This window comes from Castor canadensis, chromosome 11, assembly GCF_047511655.1.
Source record: "Castor canadensis chromosome 11, mCasCan1.hap1v2, whole genome shotgun sequence".
NCBI classification, from domain to species: domain Eukaryota; kingdom Metazoa; phylum Chordata; class Mammalia; order Rodentia; family Castoridae; genus Castor; species Castor canadensis.
Window position 1 is genome coordinate 102,231,892 of NC_133396.1, and position 22,801 is coordinate 102,254,692.

The following is a 22,801-nucleotide window of genomic DNA, read 5'->3' on the forward strand; positions in this document are numbered from 1 at the left end:
AGGAGTCTGGGGAAAACTCACAGTCAGGTATGTGCTAGTTGTTGGCAGTTTTAGAAGTTAAAACTGGAGAGTCTGAGGAAAACTCACAGTTGGGTGTGTGCTGGTTGTTGGCAGTTCTGGAAGTTGAAACTGAGAAGTCTGGGGAAAACTCACAGTCGGGTGTGTGCTGGTTGTTGGCAGTTCTGGAAGTTGAAACTGGAGAGTCTGAGGAAAACTCACAGTCGGGTGTGTGCTGGTTGTTGGCAGTTCTGGAAGTTGAAACTGAGAAGTCTGGGGAAAACTCACAGTCGGGTGTGTGCTGGTTGTTGGCAGTTCTGGATGTTGAAACTGTTTCTGAGACACTTGTGTCCCCATGATGCCAGGTGTTTGGATGATTGTGTCTTTCCTTTTCTGAAGGAAAATAGTTTTTGTTCTTTATTTTTTGGTTAATGCTTTTCAAAAATCAGATCAAACACATCATTTCATTTTTCTTTTTTTAAAGCAGGAACTTCACTCTGCCAGTTCTCTCCTATGTTGCAGGAGAAGCAGTAGAACATATTCAGGCACCTCATTCCCTTGTCTTCTCCTATACCAATTAGGATTACAATTCCTTCTCTTTAAATGTAAAAAACTCAGAGGTTTGAAATTTCTGTACATATCCTGTAAAAGTGGCCAAAACCATTTGGTCAGGCACAACTTTCAGTGTTATTTTGTCAGAAGCATGACTTTCAGTAAAGTTGGTTCACACTAATGGAGTTTTCTTAACTCAGTCTTTCCAGTCAAGCAAATACTCAAATCAGTCTCTATCACATTCTCTCTCTTTTTTTAAATTTTTATTTTATTCATATGTGCATACAGTGTTTGGGACATTTCTCCTCCCTTCCCCCACCTTCTCCCTTACCGCCCCCTCCCTTTTCCCCCCACCCCCTCGCTGTCTGGCAGAAACTATTTTGCCCTTATCTCTAATTTTGTTGAAGAGAGAGTATAAGCAATAATAGGAAGGACCAAGGGTTTTTGCTAGTTGAGATAAGGATAGCTATACAGAGAGTTGACTCACATTGATTTCCTGTGTATGTGTATTACCTTCTAAGTTAATTCTTCTTGAACTAACCTTTTCTCTACATTCTCTTTAGCACACAGGAAGACCAGGTCTCCATCCTTTCAGGAACTCTGATCATAACCATACTGAAAAAGTTCTTCACATCCTCAGTTACACAGGTAGGATTTTGCTGTCTTCATAGTATGTATTGGTCACTCATAATATCAGAATTCTATAGCTGCATTTACAACAATTCAACATCCTATGAACAGACATTTCATGCTTTATGATGACTCCCTTGATAGAAATCTTATTTGAGGTGATATGGGAAGTACATCATAAAATAAGCTCTATTTAGGTCTGCCATATGTAAAAATATAATTTCAATGAGAAGACTGTTTTGAGCTATTATCTCTTAAAAATAAATTAAAATCTTAAGCTATCATAACAATAACAGAACTTGGATGTTAAAATTATAATCTTTGTTTGGATATTTTTAAAGTGCCCACAGTTGTTTTCCTCTTAGAGTGAATCCTCCACCACCCCACCCTATTCATGATTCATGCTCTTCTGGGCTATTTGCTTCAGAGACACACACAGAAATAAATGGGAGCAGTCCGTTTCTGACTTTGAATCCAAAGAACAAGAAGAAGTCATATCATAAAGTTTGGAAGAAACTGATAAATAAGAGCAAGATTTTCCTGTTTATATACTGAGGCACAGACAAAATGGTCACATACCCTTCTTTCAGGCCTCATGTGAAGACAGTTGAACTCAAAAGAAAAAATAACTGCATGGTACTTTTAAGTGCATGAGGCTGCAAAATAGATAAGCCATCTTGTCCTGCTGAGGTTCTGTGAGCCAACAAGATTTCAAAGCAACAGAAAGATTCCTCTGGGAGTAGAAATGACCATATTGCTTATTTAGTTAGTCAAGGTCTTAGAAAGTGTCACTTCTAGGTCAGTTTGCATAGAAAAAGCACATCTTGAGATGTCTTCCCTAGCAGAGAGACAATGGCCTGAGTTTATAATGACTAGACAAGGACTCTATAGCTCCATAGCTCGTATCCCTAAGAAGGCAATAGGTATAGGCAGCTAGCTATATTTTTAAAAAACCACGAATGACTGTAAAGGAAATACAGTTCCTCTGAACTAGCAACAATAAAAATAATTTTTAGAACTGAGAACACCTGTATGAGGGAAGCATGTTTTCAACTGCTGTGTAGTATATTTTCAACTGCTGTGTATGGAGTAGTGTTGGAGCCTGCAGCCTGGGTCAGAGGGCAGCTTGAGGCTTGAATGAGAACCACACTGGAGAATACTGATTTAAGTGTTGATCTTTCTTATCCCCCAAACTGCTTTAGGACAATCTTGCCTTTCAATTCATATAGAGGCTTTATAGCCCCTGGTTGCCAGCACACACAGGAGTTATATCAGGGTAGAGCAAAAGGCAAGTTGGAATAAGAGTTGATAAGCACAAGGATGAATCTGCTTCCATCCCTGTCTTGTCTTTCCCTGGAACAAGGTACCCATAATTTGAATTTATTGCCTAATATGGAAGAAGGGTATATATTTATTACAGCTGAGATAAATACTATAAAGAAATAGTAAAGGGACCTGTGAAGGAAACAGTGGGAAAATCTGATCTACTCTGAAAGGGGGAATCTGTGAGAACTTGCCCTAAACTGAGATAATAAGAATTTGATATCAAAGAAAGGAAACTTAAAAACACTTAACACTGTTAATATAATGGATGCTAAAACTAACCCTGACATATGTGCAGAAAGCAAATTGGGGAAATGATTATGAAGAAATGGGACTGTAAGAGATGAATGCACTCTATCTATCTGTCCTTTCTGGTTACCTCCCCATACTTTCTACTCCTGGACCAACCCTCTTAAGGTCAGGAATTATTTCATGTGCATATACTTGGTAAATAGCAAAGGCTTTGAATCTAGTAGGATCTCTTGATGGATGACTGAGTTATTTTAATTAAAGAAAAATTTTAGAGTGAAGGGTTAGATTAGAAGTTCTTTCAAGATTTCTGATGACCCTTAAAATTATGTTTGTTGTGTGGAGAAGGAAGGAATGGAAACAGGAAGTTGGTAACTTGGTTAAGGAACTGCTGGGTGGGGTTTGCTAGAGGCCTCTGAAGAATCTGAGTTGGGTTTGTGCTGGTTGTTGAAGTTTCTGGGAACTGACTCTGATCCTGGGATAGCTTCCTCCACTTGGAGTCATTAGTTTTGATGATGATGTCTTTCTTTTCCTGAAGTAAAATATTCCTCCCCCCTTTCCCTGCATAAAGCTTTTCAATATCAGATGAATCACTTCTCTCTGTCTGTCTGTCTGTCTGTCTCTCTCTCTCTTTTCTCTCCCTCTGCCCCTACCACAGGATCTTTACTCTGCCAATTTTTAAAAAGAGTAATAGTGCATATTCATATACCCACTAATACCTCTCCAACTCTAGCCCCATGCAGGATTATAAACATTCTGAAAAAAATAATAAACTCAAAAGGCTGACATTCCATTGGTCTGATGAAGATAGTTGTTATCTTCCCTGTTGAGGGACATGTCCAGACTGAAGAAAGGACAGGTTTAAATAGGAGTTGATACCTATGGTGTGCCCTCACTTTTCTTCCTCTGTCTTCTGTTCCCTTGGTACAGGATACATATATCTGAGCTCGCTGACTAGTCAGGGGGAAAGACTCTTATGTATTATAGTTGTAGTTAATGTAATATAGGTATAAAATACAACTGTAAGTACTAAAAAGGAAACATGCAAGGGCCCAAGAAAGCAAGAAATGGGAACATCTTATGCACTTTGGGAAGGTAGCATAATAAGGATTGTTGAGGGAGAGATTTCAGCTTACACCTGTAGGATGAGTATATTTAAACAAATGGTGAACCAGGAGAAATTATTTCAAACAAAAAAGAGCATGTGTCACAAATTCTGGCCTGAAAAAACAGCATGAAATATTGAAAGTGAACTCTATAATATTGTCAGTGAACAAAGGGGAAAGAAGAAATTTAGGGGATGAACACACTCATATTGCAAAATAGTTAAAGCTTAGCATGGTTTCAAATTTTACTTCTGACAAATGAATTGTTAAATTAGTGGGAGTTAGATGAGTTGCTCCTTTAAGATTATGATCACTATAATTATGTTAAGAAAGAACAAGGAATGGGAATAGGGAGCTGGTACCTTGACTGAGGACTTGCTCAAAGGGGATGGTGGAGGCCTGGGAGGGGTCTGAGGATGGCTCTGAGCTAGGCCTGTGCTGGTAGCTGAAGTTTCTGGAACCCAGCTCTCGCTCTTGAGTAGCAGGTTTCTTGAGTCTTTAGTTTTGGTGGTTGAATTTTTCATTTCCTGAAGGAAAATAGAGGATTTTTTCCCCTTACTTCTAGATAATGATTTTCAGAATTACACAGAATACAACATCTTTGTGCTTTATTTATTTTCATGCAGGATCTTTACTTTCCAATTTTCTCTGGAACGATAGCACATGTTCAGAGACTTTTATCATCTGCTCTCCTCCTATTGCCATCAGGATGACAAGCCTCATTGTGCAAATATTAAAAGGCCGGATGAAATTTCACTGTCTTGGGATAGAATCTGGGTTTGACATCTATTGCAGAGTTACTTAAGACTACCTGGTCAAGAACAACTTTTAGGGTTACTCTTTAATAAATAGAATTCCAGAATATAAGGGAGCAAATCTCAGAAATGTTAGCAGCAGTTATAGAGTTGGTTTATTAATTATTATTAAGAAAATATACAAATTGGTTCCTGACACCTGATTTCTAAACAAATAAATGAACAAACAAAAAGGGACCAGGCATAGTGGTGCACACTTGTAATCCCAGATACTCTCTTGGGAGGCAGAAGTAGAAGGATTGCAGTCTGAGGCAAAAGCCCAAGATCCTGTCAAAAACAAACTAAAGCAAAGGAGGTGAAGGCATGGCTCAAGAGGTAGAGCCTTTGCCTAGCAAGCATGAGACTCTGAGTTCAATCCTCAGTACTGCCAATTAAACAAGCAAATCCCCAAACAAAACAAAACAAAATAAAATTCCCAAAATATAAAAATAAGCCAAAACCATTTCTTTGACCTTTTGGGGGAGATTATTGGAGGAAATATGGATTATTAGAAGTAACAGCCATAATACAACAAAAAAGTAAAACAAATATTGGTAATTCCTTTATACAGGCGCTCCATCTTCCGTTGGTATGTTGGTAATGAGAATGTAGTCTGGGTCAAAGTTCAGTTTGAGTCTAGAGTTGAAAATAGATTTAACTTCTGCTCTTACCTTCCCCTCCTGTAGGTCTGGGAAGTCTTTCTCTTGCTTATTCACCCCAAATATATACATCATAGGCCCAGGTTGCAAGAAACCACAGGAATCCTATCAGGGCAGAAAAAAAGGGGGAAACATAACGCACATTACAACAGGAGTTGGAGAATAGGGGTGTGAATTCACTCTTCTTACCTTTGTCTTTTCTTCCCCTGGGACAGCACACCTATAACCTGAGCATTTTGTCTAGTGGTGAAGAAAGACATCCACTTATTAAGGTATAATAAATGCTATAATGAAACAGTAAAGGGCCCATATCTCTCTTTTGGAGGTGGAGATATCAGTGAGGACATGTCCGAGGAAAGGATCAGACTGGCAGTTGAAGACTGAATGTATTTGATTAGGGAAGAGACGGAAATAATGACTTCCTAAACCTGGAATATAGCATATGTCAAAACATCTGAGGTGGAAGGAACACAGGAGGCTGAACATAAACTCAGAAGTTTGGCCAGTAAGCAAAAGTAAAAAGGCAGAGAATAAATTGGAGTGTAGGGGATGAACATGTTCTTATATTCATCTCTAGTTGTCTGGACATCCCCTCACCTCTCTTCTCTTGGACCAACACAAGAAAGTAACCTGGTTAAGATCAAAAATTATTTCATAAATGCGTGCATTGTAAATAGAAAAAGACTTACACATAGGTCTTGATATATGCATTTGACAAGTTAATTAGTGATTTAATTATATAAAGAAATTACATGTAGTAGGGGATTAGTGAGAAACTCTTTCAAGGTTATGGTGATCATTGTAATATCTTGTGGGGAGGAACAAGTACCTTGATTGAGGAACTGGTGGATGGTACTGCTGGAGGCACATGAGGAGTCTGGGGAAAGACTTGCATTTGCTGCCTGCCTGATGCTGAAGGTTCTGGACGCTGACTCGGCTCCTGGGTAAGCTGTTTTCTTTTGGAGTCTTTAGTTTTCTTAGTTTTGTCTTTGCTTTTCTGAAATATTTTTTTCTTTTCTTTCTTGGTAATGGTGAGTTTTCTTTTCTGGTGCTGTGAATTGAACCCATGATCTTATGCATGCTAAGCACATTCTTTACTACTTAGCTATACCCCCCGCCCTTACTAATGGTTTTTAATATTAAATGAAGCCCAATATTTTTAATACTGATTGCTGGATACTAGTTATATTTATGTCCTTGGAAACTCCAGGCAGTTATAGTCCATACACTGAAAAGATGGCCAGAAGATAAAAAGCAGACATACATGATTGCTTTATAAAAACGAGGAGAAACATTTTACACACCACTTCTTTACCCATCTCTGTGGTGATGAGGGAGCAGTGAACCTGGATTTCAAGATCTAAGTTTGGATTTAGTCTCTTTTAATAGGCTTTGGCAAGCCATTTTCTGAAACCGATTGCTATTTTAGCATGTCTAAGAAAGGAGCAATGACTTTATATTTTCATCATAAGGAATTATATAAGCCAAAGTGCACAGTAGTGCTGAAACAAAGTGGGTTACCAGTAATTATGAATTCTGTAACTCTGAACCTCATTTTCACTAAGTCCTTGAACTAGATAAAGATAAAGAACTAAGTATTTGCAAAAAAAGCTAATAAAGAGAAGAACCATAGTAGCGGCTTTTTCAGTGGGAGCCTACCTTTGATAAAGGTGTATTTGTGATGGACTTTGGTTGTAAATCTTCTTTTGTGGTGGATGTAGATTTAGCAGTACTGGGCTCATCATCCTTTTTTTGCATTGAACGTGTTCCTCTCCGTTTGAATTTCCTTTTAACTGATGCAATAAAGAAAACACAATAAATCCCAGAGAGCTGGTCCAAAACACCTGAAGTGGTTTTGGTGCTATTTCCTCTCAGCTCCTGCTTGTGGGTCTAAGTGTGCTTTTCTGCCTCTACTGTATTAGCATGGCCTAACCACAGGTCAGGCACAGGCTTGTGGTTCCCATGTGCAACAGGCTCAGCCTTCCCATTCCCAGGACTTCAGGGCAACTCAGAGAATATAAAGAATACTTTATATTCTCCTTTTAGGAATCTAAAGTTTACATGATGCTAATGAAAGGTCCTCTTCTTTAGAAAATCTCTCCAAATTACAAAAAACAGAGAAAGAAATTATGACCTGATTTGTGATGTGAAAAAGTGGTGATGTGGGACTTTGATTTCTTAACTTTTTTTGGGGGGGTGTGGGGAAGAAGTATTGAAACAGGATCCCTCTTGGTAGCCCTGGGTAGCTTGGAATTCACTATCCTCCTGCTTCTGTCTCTCATATGCTGGGATTACAGATGGGTACCATCACAGGCAGTGTTTACATATGCTTTTTAAACACAGTGATTTTATAGGAAGGGCGTTCTTCACTTCTCTGAGAAGCAGGTTTTTACTGAAATATTGCCTCATATTTGTTGCCAGAGAAGATATTAATGACAGAGTAAGTATCCTAAGAAGACCAGTAAGTATCCTAAGAGACCAGTAATATTACTTGATTTAAATATTTTTTAAAATGCACACTTTTTTTTTCTAATTTTACTTTGTCATGTTCTAATCTTTCCAGTGGAAGCTAGGAAGCCCTAATCTTTCTTAACAACTTCTGATTTCCTTCTTTACCTCCACTCCCAAAAGACAAACATCCCCAAATACATTGGAACTCTTTCTAGGAAAGGAGTTCTCTAAGTTGTCAACTTTTTGGCATCAGAAGTTCCACCAATGCTATGGCTACTGAAGAATACCTTAAGAAAGGGATGTATCAACTATGACCAAATCGGGGTGTTGATCAAGGTTGGGGAGGGTGTAGAAAGGGTGGGAGTCAAGGGTACTTTCCTATTACCTTTTAACTTCTCTTTTTTAAGAGTTTCAGAAAGGTCTTCAAGTTCTGGTATACTTTTGAACAGCCCTACCAGTTTGTCTACCCCAGCATCACTTCGGAACTTGTCTTCCATCAGGTCAGCAATTTTAATTTTGTCATAATCATCTTGCATTTTCTTAGTCAGTTTTAGTTCATGGGCCAATAAAGACTTAATTATTCTAAACTGATAATCATTGATATGGTATAATCCTGTCAGCAGAACAATTTTCTTGTATTCATTCACCATCTTTCAAATTATAGTTGAGTCTACAAGAGAAAAATAACATACAGTGTTACACATGTAGGCAGACAATTTCAAAAATGGATTTACCTATGTGAGTGAAGGATCCAGGTCAAAGTGTTAAGAAAGAGGAATATAATTACTAGATGTGTCACTGTGGAAAATGGGTAGAGAGATTAAATATTTCTAGGAAATTATTCCCAACTAATGATAACAGTTGAATTGAGTCAGTGATGGGTGTGGTGGAAGATGGTCTGGAAATAGGCAACTATTGCAGTGTTTAGAGTACAGGATGTATAGTGTCTAAGCTTTGGCTGCTCTCCCCATCCTTTGTTAGTGCTAGAGCCTGTCCATGGATATCTGCCTGTTGGTTCCTGATTCTTCCTGCAACCATTAAGACTAAAATGGCCAATCTGCAAATGGGTTGCAGTCCCTATCTTATACATGAATGGCTGCCACAGCACAAAGATCCATCCTGGGGTATTGACTCTTGTCTACTTGGCTCTTCCCTAAACAGTTCTCATTACCAACTTGTCTCCTTTGGAGTTGGACCATGTTCTCTATGTCCTGAGTGTCCCTATTACTGTTACTTTGCTGAACATATGCATGCTTTCTGTAAGAGGACTTTTGCATTCATTGGCTGAAATTATTTCATTAGTTGCTTGGCTTTTTTCCTTTCAGGCTCGATTTCCTTAATGAGTTTTTAAAAAAAAATTTTGGTTATAGAGCCAGTTTTCTCTCTATAGGTGACAGTTCAATCCTTCTGAAATCCTTCCATGGTTCCCTAATTTCCTGAAAAATGTCTTGCTCCTAAAAATATCTTGAAAGGGCTTGAATAATGTGCATCTTTTTTTACTTGCTACTTTTGTATCCCTTACATTGTATGCTTCAGAAATATACAATATACCTTGATTTTTCATCCCTTACAACTTTACTAATTCCTTTTTAATTGCCTAGAAAGTCATTCCCACATTTCTTTTTCTGACTATCTCTCATTACAACCTTTAAGACTCAACTGAAGCTTGTCTTCTGAAAGCTGCCAAAGCTCTTGAGTGGTCCAAGTGTCATGCCTCTGTACTGCTTAGCACCCTGTGCATGTCCTTGATGAGTCTCAGTGTATGGTATTGGAGGCCAATTTTCAGGTTAAATTCACAAGTCCTTTTAGTTTAAGAATCATGTCTTTGTATAGCTTTTGTATAATTAGAATGTTCAAATTTCCAGGCTGTCAATTGTTTCTTTTTTGAGAAAACACAAGTACCATTAGGTTAAAATGGCCCATAGAATGAAGGGGAAATACACCCAAGGACACATGACAGTGAAAATGAAGAATTTTTTTAAAATGATTATTCTTTAAGTCTCCAAAGATAAAGATTAGATCATCTATAAAGATTCAATAATCAGATTTTTTTAAAAAAGGGAATCAGATTGAAACTGATTCTCAACAGTAAAACTGCCTGTAGCACAGACAATGGAATAATTTATATGTAATACTGTTCCCGAGTGACATCTGTGTTAAAAAACAAAAAAATTTTAAATAGAAAGATTTGATTTGTTTTGACAACATATTTCATATTCCAAAATATAACCATTTGTGAGATGACAGGAGGCTGTATAATCTCTCTTCATTCTACTTAAATGGTAACATTCTTATGTTTTATTGTTGAAATATTATGTTTTGATTTTGGAGTAATGACCCATGCCCAAGTGGAGTTTTGAACAATAAACAGTATTTAGAATGTGTGCATTAAATAGCTTTCTGCAGACAACAAATCTTGGGTTTCCAACATATTTCACTTTGCAGGTACAGAGAGCTGCTCTCAAGCTATCTTGAGTGAAAAAATAATTTTGAAACTAGCATTTTAAGTTAGATAAAAACATTTAAATAGGAAAGTCTCAAAAACTATTCTCTGATCCTCAGGTCCTAAATAATATAAAAATACAAAGACTCACACAGAAACATCTATTAGAAATAACTTTCAATAAGAAAACACTAAGTAAAGTTGAAAAGTACTGCAGACCAAAAGGTAAATAGAGTGTAAAACAAACTTTACTGGGCATGTCTATGCCTTAAAATAAAGCCCTGTTCAGAGAGAAAACAAATAGGAAGTATGTCAAAGTGGTGGATGATGGAGGAAAAAGAATGTAACAGTTCACTAATGTATTTGTCTTAAAGTTGTAAAAATGTAAACTATGGATATAAGTTTAAAAAAGAAAGACAAAGAGGAGAATATAGAAGGTCATAAATTGAAGTGAAGAGAACAGATACAAGACCAAATATTTTAATTATCAGCATATACATAAAAGGCCTAGCCACTTAAGTGACAACTTTTGCCAGATTGTTTTTGAACACTACCTACATGTTGTTAACAAACATTCCTTAAGTGTGGAAAAATTATCTTACAAAGAGTAACTAGTGAAAAGCCAGTTTATTTATATTAGTGTAGCTTTAAATAGACCTTAAGATAAAAGTCTTATCAGATAATACAAAATGATAAAAGATTCAATTCTTGGAAAGACATAATATGTTTAGTTACAGATTCATCTAATAATAATAAAATGTATTATGTTATCACTTTATGTTCCTTCAGGTTACTGTAAATATTATCATAGAGTATATTTTTCCTGCATGCACACATCTACACACACTAACACACAAAATACACATTACATGTGTGTACATTGAATTTGAAAGAATAACAAAGAAAAATCACAACTTTATGGTAGGTATGGCAGTATCTCTCTCAAGATTAAAAAATCTGTAAAGAAGTAGAAAATTGGAGCAGTACACTTGATAAATTTAACAAGATTTATATAATATAAATAATATTCTTAAATCAACACTTAAAATCTTAAATTCTACTCAAATACACATGAAATACTGTACCAGGCAGTATAGAGAGTCTTTAAAATATTCTAAATGTAGGCAACAGAAATACATTTCTAGTTGGCTCTCCTGCCTCTCCTCTATACTTTACCATTAGATAAAAAAAAAAAAAAACAAAAAACTAACTCAGTTTGTCAGTCACTATCCCACAGTGACTAAAATACTGCCTCTATCACCTGACAAAGTATGGAGCTAAAAAAACCTTTGATATGTTTATGAAAATATTAAGACAAAATGTATTTAAATAACTTTGTGAATCTGAGGAATTTTGTACTATGCATGTGCACTTATTTTTATGTTTTATAAAATTGGGATGATATACAACCTTATGTCCAGATGTAGGTATATCTTTACTTAATATTATTTCATGATTTTAAAGTCACTGTCTTGTCTTTTTCTGAAACCCCTTACTACAGTCACCAATTTCCTAAACTCTCTCCAGTCAAGACAATCAAAGTGTTCCTCTAAATATCCACTTATGCAAATTCATACTCAGAGAAATTATTTTATAACTCCCAGTAGTCAAAATGCATTTTTCTTTCCTCAGGTTTCAGTGGTGGAAGAATGCATATGTGTGTTATCTTCCTAAGTGAAGCATCAGAATCAAACTACTATAGTTTTTGCTATTTTGAATACAGCTGATAGCAGTCCCACTTTCCCCTCTCACCCACCACCCAGAAGAACCAACACTGATTTTCCCTTGTGGTCATGTGGACAGCAAATACGTGTCAGATCTTCTATACAAAAAACACTGGCAGCACTCACCTCTCTGGAAATTTCTTCAGCAGTGTCCAATCCTCAGATCTTTAGCAATGCAGGAAGCAGGACTGGGTCTGTTTGCTTAGGAAGATAATAAACAGCAGGATGCTGTAATCTCCTGAAATGCTAAGAAAATAGGTATTTGTAAAGATAACAGGAAAAAATGGCACTGGTTAGAGTCACTTAACAACTTGACCAGTGCTAGGCTTCTTACACTTTGCTGTCTCTCTGGGTACAGGAGTGATGAAATCATGTGAACTCCTCCTATCAATGTTCATAGCTTTCGATTTCCTCAGCTGTAGAAACTGAACAGTTTGCTTCCTGTAAATACTGTTTCTGTTTTGTAATCTCAATACATAAAAAAATCCCCTGCATAGACAAAATATTTTAGAAAACCCATGATGAGTGGAGCAATACTTTCCTGATCCCTTGGTGAATTGTACAGAAAGTAGTTAGACTACCTTCTCAGGTGGCAGCTGGACATCACAAAGAAATGGTTGCATGGTGCTTTGAGGAGAACAAAACCTCAAAAGTTAAGACCCTGCTGAGATGCCTGTGCTCCAGAAGGATTCAGATATAGAAAAGTAATTTGTACAGCTGAAGCAAAGATTGTGGTTCATATTTTAGCAGGTAGGAACTAGAAAGGCTCACATAATCTCTTCTAGATCAACATAAATGAGAAAAACGTAGTTGTCTGGCTATGTTCACTTATGTTATTGAAGTGGAAGAAAGAAAACAGATCTGAGGTTGTAATGATTGGGCAAGGACTCCATCCATAGCCACCTATGTCAAGATGGAAAGCAGGATGTTAGTTCCTTCCCTCAAATAATATCTGAATAAACTACAGAGAGAAATATGGTTTACTGAAACAAACAAACAAAACAAAGCTCAAGCAAAAACTTGAGAACCTTTATATATAGAAAATCTGTCTTCCAAGGTACATATGGGGTGGTACAAGGGTCTGCCACTATATCAAAATGTAGCTTGGGGCTTGTGTTAGAAACAGCTACAGAAATATTGATTTAATTCTTCTGGTTTGCCGTCTCACTGAAGATATAGGTTTCTTAGTCCCAAGTGCAGGTGAATACAAGGGTTATATGAGCTGAGCAAAAAACAATGTAGAAGAATTGATGCAGGTGGTGTGAACTGACTTTTGACATTCTGTGTTCTGTTTCTCTAGGAAAGTACCAATAATCTGAGCAAATGGTGTAGAAAGGAAGAAAATCACTCCTTCATTCCAGTTGATCACTGCTACCAAGAAAAGTAAGGGGGCTGGGAAAGCATGTAAATGGAGAATTGTGGGAACAAACAATGGCAGGATCTGATCTATTCTGAAAGGTTGATGTCCTTGAGGTCTTGCCTTAGGAAGGCATTTAGGATGGCACATGTAGAGAGTTGGGATAGAGAAGAGACTGGAAAAAGTGATCCCAATAAAGGAATTAGCCTATGTTAAACTTTGGTCTAGGAAAGAGCATGAGGTGTTTAAATAAAACCTGAGTTATGGCAGTGAACAAAGTGAGAGGGAAAAGAAGGTGGAATATAGTTGGATGACATGCTCATATTAATTTTTCCTCCTCTGGCAAATCCTTTGCATTTTCTCTATACCTGGACCAAGAACAAACAGCAAACCTTTTCAGGTCAGGAATGATTTCATGGACATATATCTTGCAAGCAGGAAAGGACATAGAATCTAGTAAGATCTTGATACACATACATTATAAATGATGACAGATCCAATTAAGTAAAGAAATTATAGGTAAGATGGATTCAATGAGATGGTCTTTCAAGATCTGGTAATCCTGATTATATTGTAATGAGGGTCAAGAATGAAGAGAAAGAAATAAGTATGTAAATAGTTTCATAGAATTTCAATTGTAATAGCTATAATTAGGCAGAGTAGGCAGTAGTGAATGTTTAAACTTTAGGCTCAAGGAAACTGCAGCCAATCTAGATCTTACTCTGACAACATGTCACAATCTAAATTTTATTGGAAATATTATTCAAATGAAAATAAGATAAGTATTGATAGGTTGGAGTGGGGCTTAAAAAGATTATATCTCACATATGTGAATAGGAATCTTTCTTATCATGCCATTAGATCATATTGGAAAAAAAATTGATAATCATAACTGATTATACCAAGATTGCTAAATAAATCCTTTTCTGTAGACAGTATATATGTTAAAGGGCATTTACTTCCATACCCTGCCCTGTAAGACTTCACCCATTATGCACTGAAGAAGATAGTTCTGATTTCTGGTATTTGTTCATTAGTTAAAGTTTAAGCTGCCAAGTCAAGATTTAAAATTCTGGTGTTAAGAGAGAAAGTTGAACAAAAATTTGAGGACTTACTTTAAGCTACTTGAACAGTCCTTTTAGCCTTATCCTTTATTTGTGCAGAGTATCAACTGTTAGAATACTATTTGCTCTGTAGATAATGAAATCATAAATTCAAACATACTATAACTACTTAAATGACCAATGGAAACAAAAATAGAAAAAAATCTTGAATAACATTGACAATGGAGACTAGATAATTACCACACACCATAAACATCAAGCATTTTCAGCTACAACAACTATATAGTGTGTCATTTTGACTGTCCAACTCATCATTCCTGTTCTCTACAAATAGTGCTGTGTTACAAGCAGTGAGAAAGGCATGTGCTGGTAAACCCCCTCAGGTTCCTTAATTTAAATTGCACAGGACATTCTCATTAGAGCAATGGCCTTGAACATTGAGTAGGTAGCATTTAAAAATGTCAGGGAACTAGAGTCTGCATGCTAACAAGAAACCTAGGAGTAGGTTGGTTTATCTTCATTCTCTTCTTTCTTCAATATCTTAGAATCAAATAAGTTGCTGCAGAACATGTTATGCAGAGAAAGTTGAGAATCTATAGGAAGACGTGTGAGAAGCAAGGTAGGCTATGTGCTTCTTAGAAACAAGTACATTAGCTATGTCAGCTACCTCAGATCAGAAGTGCTTAGGATGGTCTGACTAGTGATATAACTCATGCAGACCATTTGTGGATAACAAGATCTGGATCTCTCTCTCTCTCTTCTCTCTCTCTCTCTCTCTCTCTCTCTCTCTTTCATTCCCTCTCTTTCTGTTGTATCTGTGGTTGGACATACTTTCAGGTTCAATTTATCTGCCACTTCCTTGGCCTGGATTAGATGATCCTCACTTATATTTCATTTTAACACTGTGTAAGTCTTATCATAGCACTTCAGTGTTCATTGACTTCTCATAAATGTATTTTACTATAACACAGGGAAGCACTTTCTACAAAACCAGTGAATCAATACTAGAGATATACATGGGAATAACAATAGCAACATGGAATGCAGCCTGACCAAAAAGGTATGGGACAAACACGAAAAAAGTTATACACTATGTGGAGAGACATGATAGGACAATGGAATAGGGTACACAAGTATGTCCACTGCGGAGACAATTGTAAAAGGGATATTGAAAAGTCATAATACAAAAAAAATTATTACCCTTAAGGGCATTGATGCATTTGAGCATTTTGTACTCCTTGCATAATTATTTCCATTTCTATGTATAGAAGTGATAGATGATTGTAACATATTAAAAATAAATAGAAGAGAATAGTAATCATCTTAAGGTACCATTTGCAGAAAATAATGTACATACTTACATAGATGAAAATCTGAAAGGGCATGCAGTCATCAAATGACATCCTTGGAGAATTGGTTCTAGAAAACCAGAATCTATTAATACCAAAATCTGTGGATACTCGAGGCCTAAAATGTAAAGTGCATGTAGCCTAAGCATATCTTCCCACATACTTTAAATCATCTGTAGATTATGGATAATACCTATCATAATGCAAACACTGTGAAACTATTTACCATATAGTCTAGGGAATAGTTATAAGACAAAAAGTCTATATATTCTGGCATGATTTTTTAAAGAATATTTTCAATCCACAGTTGGTTGAAACCACAGATGCAGAACTTGTGGGTATGGAGGGCTAACCATACATAATCTGTTATAATCTTGATGTTTAAATTCAGGTAATTGAAATTTAATTATATTTTGTTTCAGTGATTTGTCTGCTTTTTCTAAAATAATCATGTATCAATTGCATGGAAAGAAAGTAAGAAAGAGAGTGAGAGAAAGAAAAAAAAATCTTAGCTGGTGTGATTTTGTCACTTTGACCCATCAAAATCTTTCTCCCTTATTATGCATGAAGAAAAAATTATCCTTTTTAGACTAAGAATCAATATGTCAATTATTTATTAGACTATCAGTGAAATATAGGGACATAATGAGAGACTGGCAAGTTCATATCTCAGAACAATAGAATTCAATAGAACTAATAAAAATCAGTTGATTATAAACTACAACTCATTCATATCATCTCCAGGTGTTGGTATACTGTCTTGCTTCTGTTTGGATTTCCTCAAACTCTTCAACTTTTCCTACTACTTTTTGTGTGCTATTGCACATCCTTTAACTTCAGTTTAGTAGGTCCTTCAGTGAATTGAATGATCTTCATCCTGCTTCATTGGATTCTTATCTTGTACTTGTTAGTAATTGTTTCATTGGTGCATTGTATTTATTGAGAGTGTTGTATGAGGTAGGTATTGAACTAGTCAATTGGATAAAGTAGTTTAAAAGGCAGAGAGGTTGCTTCTATTTTAAAAGTTTATAGAAGTGGGGGAAATGAGAAATCTTAATTATTTATATTTATCAAAAATGACTGAAACAATGTCTAAAATACAAGCAAGACTTCTGAGGAGAAGACACTAGTACAAGATTTAGAGGAAGCAGTGGCTTGACCAAGTTAGGAGATTTCTAGGTAGAGAAAACATGGTTTGTAGAAAGCTTAAATAGGAAAAACCATGGTATATTTAAGAAACTTTGTCAGAGTGGTAAGCAAAGTGAAAAAGTGTGAAAGAAACTTGAGCAGAAGATAAAGAACCTACAGCTGTATTCATCTGCATTGCTATGTATGCTGCACACATCTTTACTTTTCCCTAGGACAGAAACAAAGCAAAACAACAACACAACGACAAAAACCAACAACAATAGCAGAGAACTTTATATTTCCAGAAATAATGTCAAGTTCACCAAGTATCTCTTGTAGAAACAAGATCATCTGCTGTAGAAACAGAAGATTCAAATATGGTTAATTCTTAATATATGTGAGACAAACTGGGCTCTGTACTTCTCTGTGAGCTTGTGATTTCTAACTGTGCTTGGTGTAACCATAGTCCTTCACTTGCATAAAGGCCTGCCATAACTTATGAAATGAGAGACTATGTCATGATTGTCACAGACATATAGTCCTTCATTTGAATGAAGAGATTGCCGTCATTAATGTAGATACCCTTGTCACACCTCCTTTCTGGCTATGTAAGTGGACTGGCTCACTTATGAGTAAGCTGGGAGACATCCTTCCATCCTGCTCTCTGGATTTCCAACTTAGGCCCAATAAAAGGCTTCTCTTGAGTGACCTTTTCTTGCCTACTTTTGATCCTCATAATTAAAAATTATGGTAATTATTATAATTGTGGTAATTAATAATTATGGTAATGCAAAGAGAGGAAAAGACACTAATAGCATTAGTGGCCATAGCAGCAGCAGTAGCAGCAGAGACAGAAACAGGGCAAAGCTGGCACTAGTGGCCAAGGCATTCCTTGTCTCTGTGTTTGTAGCAATGGCAACAACAGCAGAACAGCAGTGGTGGTAATGTCAGTTGAGGCAGTGACAGGGAAGCATTGAAGCTGGCTGTGGCAGCAAAGGCAGCTGCTCTCCTGGTGATGATAGTAGCAACAGTGGCAGCAGCAGTGATAGTGGTCAGGGTAAAAGTGATGGGGAAGCAGCAGACAAAGAAATAGAAAGGAAAGTGAGAAAGGGCAAAGAGCTGAAGCTTGAGGAAGTCAGAAAGCTATAAAGAGCCAGGGAGAAGAGAGAAACTGTGGGCCCTGGTCTCTGGAAGGGTTCCAGAGAGTTATAAAACCTGATGCTATTAAGAGCTGAGAATCCTGACGTCATAGGTCTGAAAGATATAACACCCGCCACTGTCAAACATAACGATCTCTGAGTAACCAGTGTTGCATTCCTTTGGGTATATCTGCAAGAGTGGTATTGCTGGATCATATGGCAGATCTATGTTTAGATTTTTAAGATGCCTTCAAATTTTTTTCCAGAGTGGTTGTACAATAGCCAAGTTATGGAAATAGCCAAGACGCCCCACTATTGATGAATGGGTTAAGAAAATGTGGCATTTATACACAATGGAATACTACTCAGCCACGAAGAAGAATGAAGTCTTATCATTTGTAGGTAAATGGATGGAACTGGAGAACATAATCCTGAGCGAGGTTAGCCAGGCCCAGAAAACCAAAAATCATATGTTCTCCCTCATATGCGGACTTTAGATCAAGGGCAAACACAACAAGAGGATTGGACTTTGATCACATGATGAGGTGAGAGCACACAAGGGAGATATGAGGATAGGCAAGAAACCCCCCCCCCAAAAAAAAAACCAAGATAGCATTTGATGTCCTCAATGCAAAGGAACTAATGCAGAAACTTTAAAGTGACAGAGGCCAATAGGAGAAGGGGACCAGGAACTAGAGAAAAGGTTAGTTCAAGAAGAATTAATTTAGAATGTAACACATATGGACAGGAAAGCAATGTGAGTCAACTCCCTGTATAGCTATCTTTATCTCAACTACCAAAAATCCTTGGTCCTTCCTATTATTGCTTATACTCTCTCTTCAATAAAATTAGAGATAAGGGCAAAATAGTTTCTGCCTGGTAGTGAGGGGGTAGGGGGAAGAGGAAGGGGTTGGGATAAAGGAGGGAGTAGGGGAAGGGGGAAGAAATGACCCAAACATTGTATGCACATATGAATAAAAGAAATAAAAAAGAAGCAAACAAACAAACAAACAAAAAACCATAATGATCTCAACATCTGAGGCCCAAGAGATATAACTCTTATTGCTATGAGGCTGAGAGTTCCAGAACCCAACGCCTGTACAAGAGCTGGATCAGCAGAGTGTACTGCTTTGTTTACTGTGGTTTGCTACCATTGCTTGCCAAGGATTACAAAAAACCATCAAGGGTCAGGGATTTCTAGCCCTGGGAATTCTTCTCCTTGTCTACCCATGTGTAGAGCAGAAGGATTCCAGTCATATGTATTTGACTAAGTAATAATTACAGTTATTTTTGATGAAATGAGATGCTATTTTTAGGTTTGAATCATATGATATGAGTTGTAGAAAATGATGTAAAAGAGGAAGAAAAGGAAAGTATGTTAGTTAAGAGAAGTCTCTGTGATCTCATGATTACTAACTAAGTTCCCAAATCTTTCCTTACAGAAAACCTTACAATTCTTATTCACTGGAACATCATCCATGTAGTGTAGATTTTAAGATCTTTAGAAATCCAGCAGTTTGTCTTATAAAAGTAGAAAAACAGATTAGCAAACCTCTCCAGAGACTGAACTGTAGCATGTTATGAAAGAGAAAGAAAATGAACTAGTTTGAATGCTAACAAAAAATAGCACCATCTTGAGTCCCTTAAAATGGTAATTAGAGCCAGCTGTTTTATTTTGGAAGTGATAGCTCTCTACTTCATTTACTTTCCTAGCAGGAAGAGGGAAGTTATGAGGTAATTTTGAGGTTCTTCCCATCAATTGTCAAAGCTTTCTATTTTATTCTTATAAATATCTTATTGAAAATGAAGAATGATGGCAATGTTGTATTATTTTGGTCTTCTATAGTGTGTCCAAGGCTGAAAGAATTTCCAACATTAGGACGTTCTTGTCCACCAGACTTAAATTTGGGTCAGTAGAAGTCAAAGTAACTTATGTGAAAGGTGAGCTGCTCAATGACTTCTTTCTTTTCTGTTCAGAGTGGCAGAGGCAAGAGCAGATTTTAGTTGAAGCATCCATAATTACCAACACTTAACTGTACCTTCTTTTTTTAAAACAATAAAAAAATATTTTATTGTTTTTACATTTGTTTACATATGTATACATTTTTGGGCCAGTTCTCCCCCCCACACTCACTTCAGGTTCCATACTCTTGTTCTCTGACTTTGTTAAAGAGATAACAAGAAAAACATAGCATTTTTGCTAGTTTGAGATAAAGATAGCTATTCAGAGAGATTCCTAGTGTTGTTACCATGCATATATGTATTACAAGCCATATTTGTTCATGTCTACCAGACATATTCACTACTTTTTAGTCCCCTTCCCATTGTGGTCTCTACCAGTTTAAGATGACTTTATTCACTCCTCTACTGTGAGCACATCAACCACATTCAAGTTTTAGGTTTCCTTCCCTTTTACTATTCCTCCTGTGTGCAGTCTACCCTTAGCATGTGACCCATGTCCAATAATATTTCTGCATTTGTTTTAGGTATGTAATCCACATATGAAGGAGAACGTGATTTTTAGCCTTCTGAGCCTGACTAACATTGCTTAAGATGATGTTCTCCAGTTCCATCCATTTACTTGTGAATGAGAAAATTTCAATCTTCTTTGTGGCTGAATAAAATTATATTGTATATAAATACCACATTTTCTTAATCCATTCATCAATAGTGGGGCATCTTGGCTGTTTCCAAAGCTTAGGTAGTGTCAATAATGCTGCAATAAACATGGGTGTGTGGGTGCCTTTATATTAACCTGAGTCACATTCCTCTGGGTATATCCCAAAGGGTGGTATTGATGGATCATATGGCAGATCTGTGTTTAGTTTTTTAAGAAGCCTCCATATTGTTTACCATAGAAGTATACAAGTTTATATTCCCTCAAGTAGTGTATTTTCCCTGCATCCTTGCCAACATTTGTTGTTATTGGTGTTCTTGATGATAGCAATTTTAACAGGAGTGAGGTGGAATCTTATTGTGGATTTGATTTGCATTTCCTTTATGGCATGGGATGGTTAGCATTTTTTCATGTGTTTTTTGGCCATTTGGACTTTATCCTTTGAAAAAGCTCTGTTTAGTTCAGTTGCCCACTTGTTTGTTGGTTCAGTGATTTTGGGGGAGTTTAGTTTTTTGAGCTCTCTGTATATTCTGGTTTTTGGTCCCTGGTCTGATATATACCTTGTAAAGATTTTCTCCCATTCTGTGGGTGGTCTCTTCAATTTACAGACCATTTGTTTTGTTGCACAGAAGCTTTTTAATTTCATGTAGTCCCATTTGTCAATCCTTTCTCTTAGTTGCTGGAATGCTGGAGTTCTCCTGAGAAAGTCCTTGCCTATACCTATTGCTTCCAGAGTACTCCCTGTTTTTTTGTGTACTAAATGCAGTTTGGGATCTGATATTAAGGTCCTTAATCCACTTTGAGTTGATACTAGTACAGGGTAATAGACATGGATCTAGTTTCAGTTTTTTGCAGGCAGATAACCACTTTTCCCAGCAACATTTGTTGAAGAGGCTGTCTTTTCTCCATCATATATTTTTGGCACCTTTGTCAAAAATGAGGTGAGCATAGCTGTGTGGATTCACATCTGGATCTTCTATTCTGTTCCACTGGTCTTCATGTCTGTTTTTATGCCAGTACCATGCTGTTTTTAATTGCTAATGCTTTGTAATATAGCTTGAAGTTGGGTATTGTGATACCTCCAGCATTGCTTTTTTTGCTGAGTATTCCCTTGGCTATTCGCGGTGTATTGTGTTTCCAAATGAATTTTAGAATAGATTTGTCTATTTCTGTGCTGAAAGTCATTGGGATTTTGATGGGAATTGCATTAAACATGTAGATTGCTTTTGGTAGTGTAGCCATTTTTACTACGTTGATTCTACCAATCCATGAGCATGGGAGATCTTTCTATCTTCTGTAATCTTCCTCTCTCTCTCTCTTTAGGAGTTTGTAATTCTCTTTGTAGAGTTCATTCACATCTTTTGTTAAATTTACTCCTAGGTATTTGATTTTTGGGGGGACTATTGTGAATGGAATTGTTTCCATATATTCCTTCTCAGTTTGTTCATTGTTGGTGTATAGAAAAGCTAATTATTTTTGTAGGTTGATTTTGTATCCTGCCACCTTACTGTAGCCGTTTATGGTGTCTAAGAGTTTTTGAGTGGAGTTTTTTGGGTCTGTAAGGTATAGGATCATATCATCTGCAAATAAGGATATTTTGACAGTTTCTTTTCCTATTTATATTCCTTTTATTTCTTCTTCTTGCCTAATTGCTCTGGCTAGGAATTCTAGTACTATGCTAAATAGGAGTGGGGAGAGTGGGCACCCTTGTCTCATTCCTGATTTTAGGGGAAATGGTTTCAGTTTTTCACCATTAAATATGATGTTGGCTGTAGATTTGTCATAAATAGCCTTTACAATGTTGAGGTACATTCCTTTTATTCCTAGTTTTCTTAGAGCTTTTATCATGAAGTGGTGTTGGATCTTGTCGAAGGCTTTTTCTGTGTCTATTGAGATGATCAAGTGGTTTTTGTCTTTGCTTCTATTGATGTGCTGTATTACATTTATAGATTTTCATATGTTGAACCATCCCTGCATCCCTGGGATGAAGTCAACTTGGTCATAGTGTATGATCTTTCTCATGTGTTGTTGGATTCAGTTAGCCATTATTTTATTAAGGATTTTTGCATCAATATTCATTAAGGAAATTGGCCTATAATTCTCCTTTTTGGATGTGTCTTTGACTTTGGGATGAGAGTAACATTGGCTTCATAGAATGAGTTAGGCAGTGTTCCTTTCCTTTCTATTTCGTGGAACAGTTTAAAGAGAGTTGGTATTAG

At 36.7% G+C, this 22,801-nt stretch overlaps 1 protein-coding gene and 1 pseudogene across 4 annotated transcripts in view; one reads left to right on the forward strand and one right to left on the reverse strand.

Moving 5' to 3' along the window:
* The window catches only part of Mnda (myeloid cell nuclear differentiation antigen), a 54,742-nt gene that overhangs the window by 5,154 nt on the left and 26,787 nt on the right, over nucleotides 1-22,801 (reverse strand). Inside the window, exons 1-6 of one of the 4 annotated variants that reach the window (XM_074047746.1) lie at nucleotides 8,147-8,411; nucleotides 6,970-7,103; nucleotides 6,140-6,361; nucleotides 5,323-5,415; nucleotides 4,220-4,384; nucleotides 154-390 (exon numbers count right to left, since the gene is read on the reverse strand). The exons of 1 other annotated variant lie outside the window; for it this stretch is intronic. In XM_074047746.1, the coding sequence (XP_073903847.1) occupies nucleotides 154-390; nucleotides 4,220-4,384; nucleotides 5,323-5,415; nucleotides 6,140-6,361; nucleotides 6,970-7,103; nucleotides 8,147-8,411 (1,116 nt within the window). Of the gene's footprint in view, nucleotides 1-87; nucleotides 391-4,219; nucleotides 4,385-5,322; nucleotides 5,416-6,139; nucleotides 6,362-6,969; nucleotides 7,104-8,146; nucleotides 8,412-22,801 lie in introns of those variants that run through there. 2 more of the 4 variants (XM_020181856.2, XM_074047747.1) reach the window with 2 other exon arrangements.
* The window catches only part of LOC109697955 (olfactory receptor 10C1-like), a 56,436-nt pseudogene continuing 46,863 nt past the window's right edge, over nucleotides 13,229-22,801 (forward strand).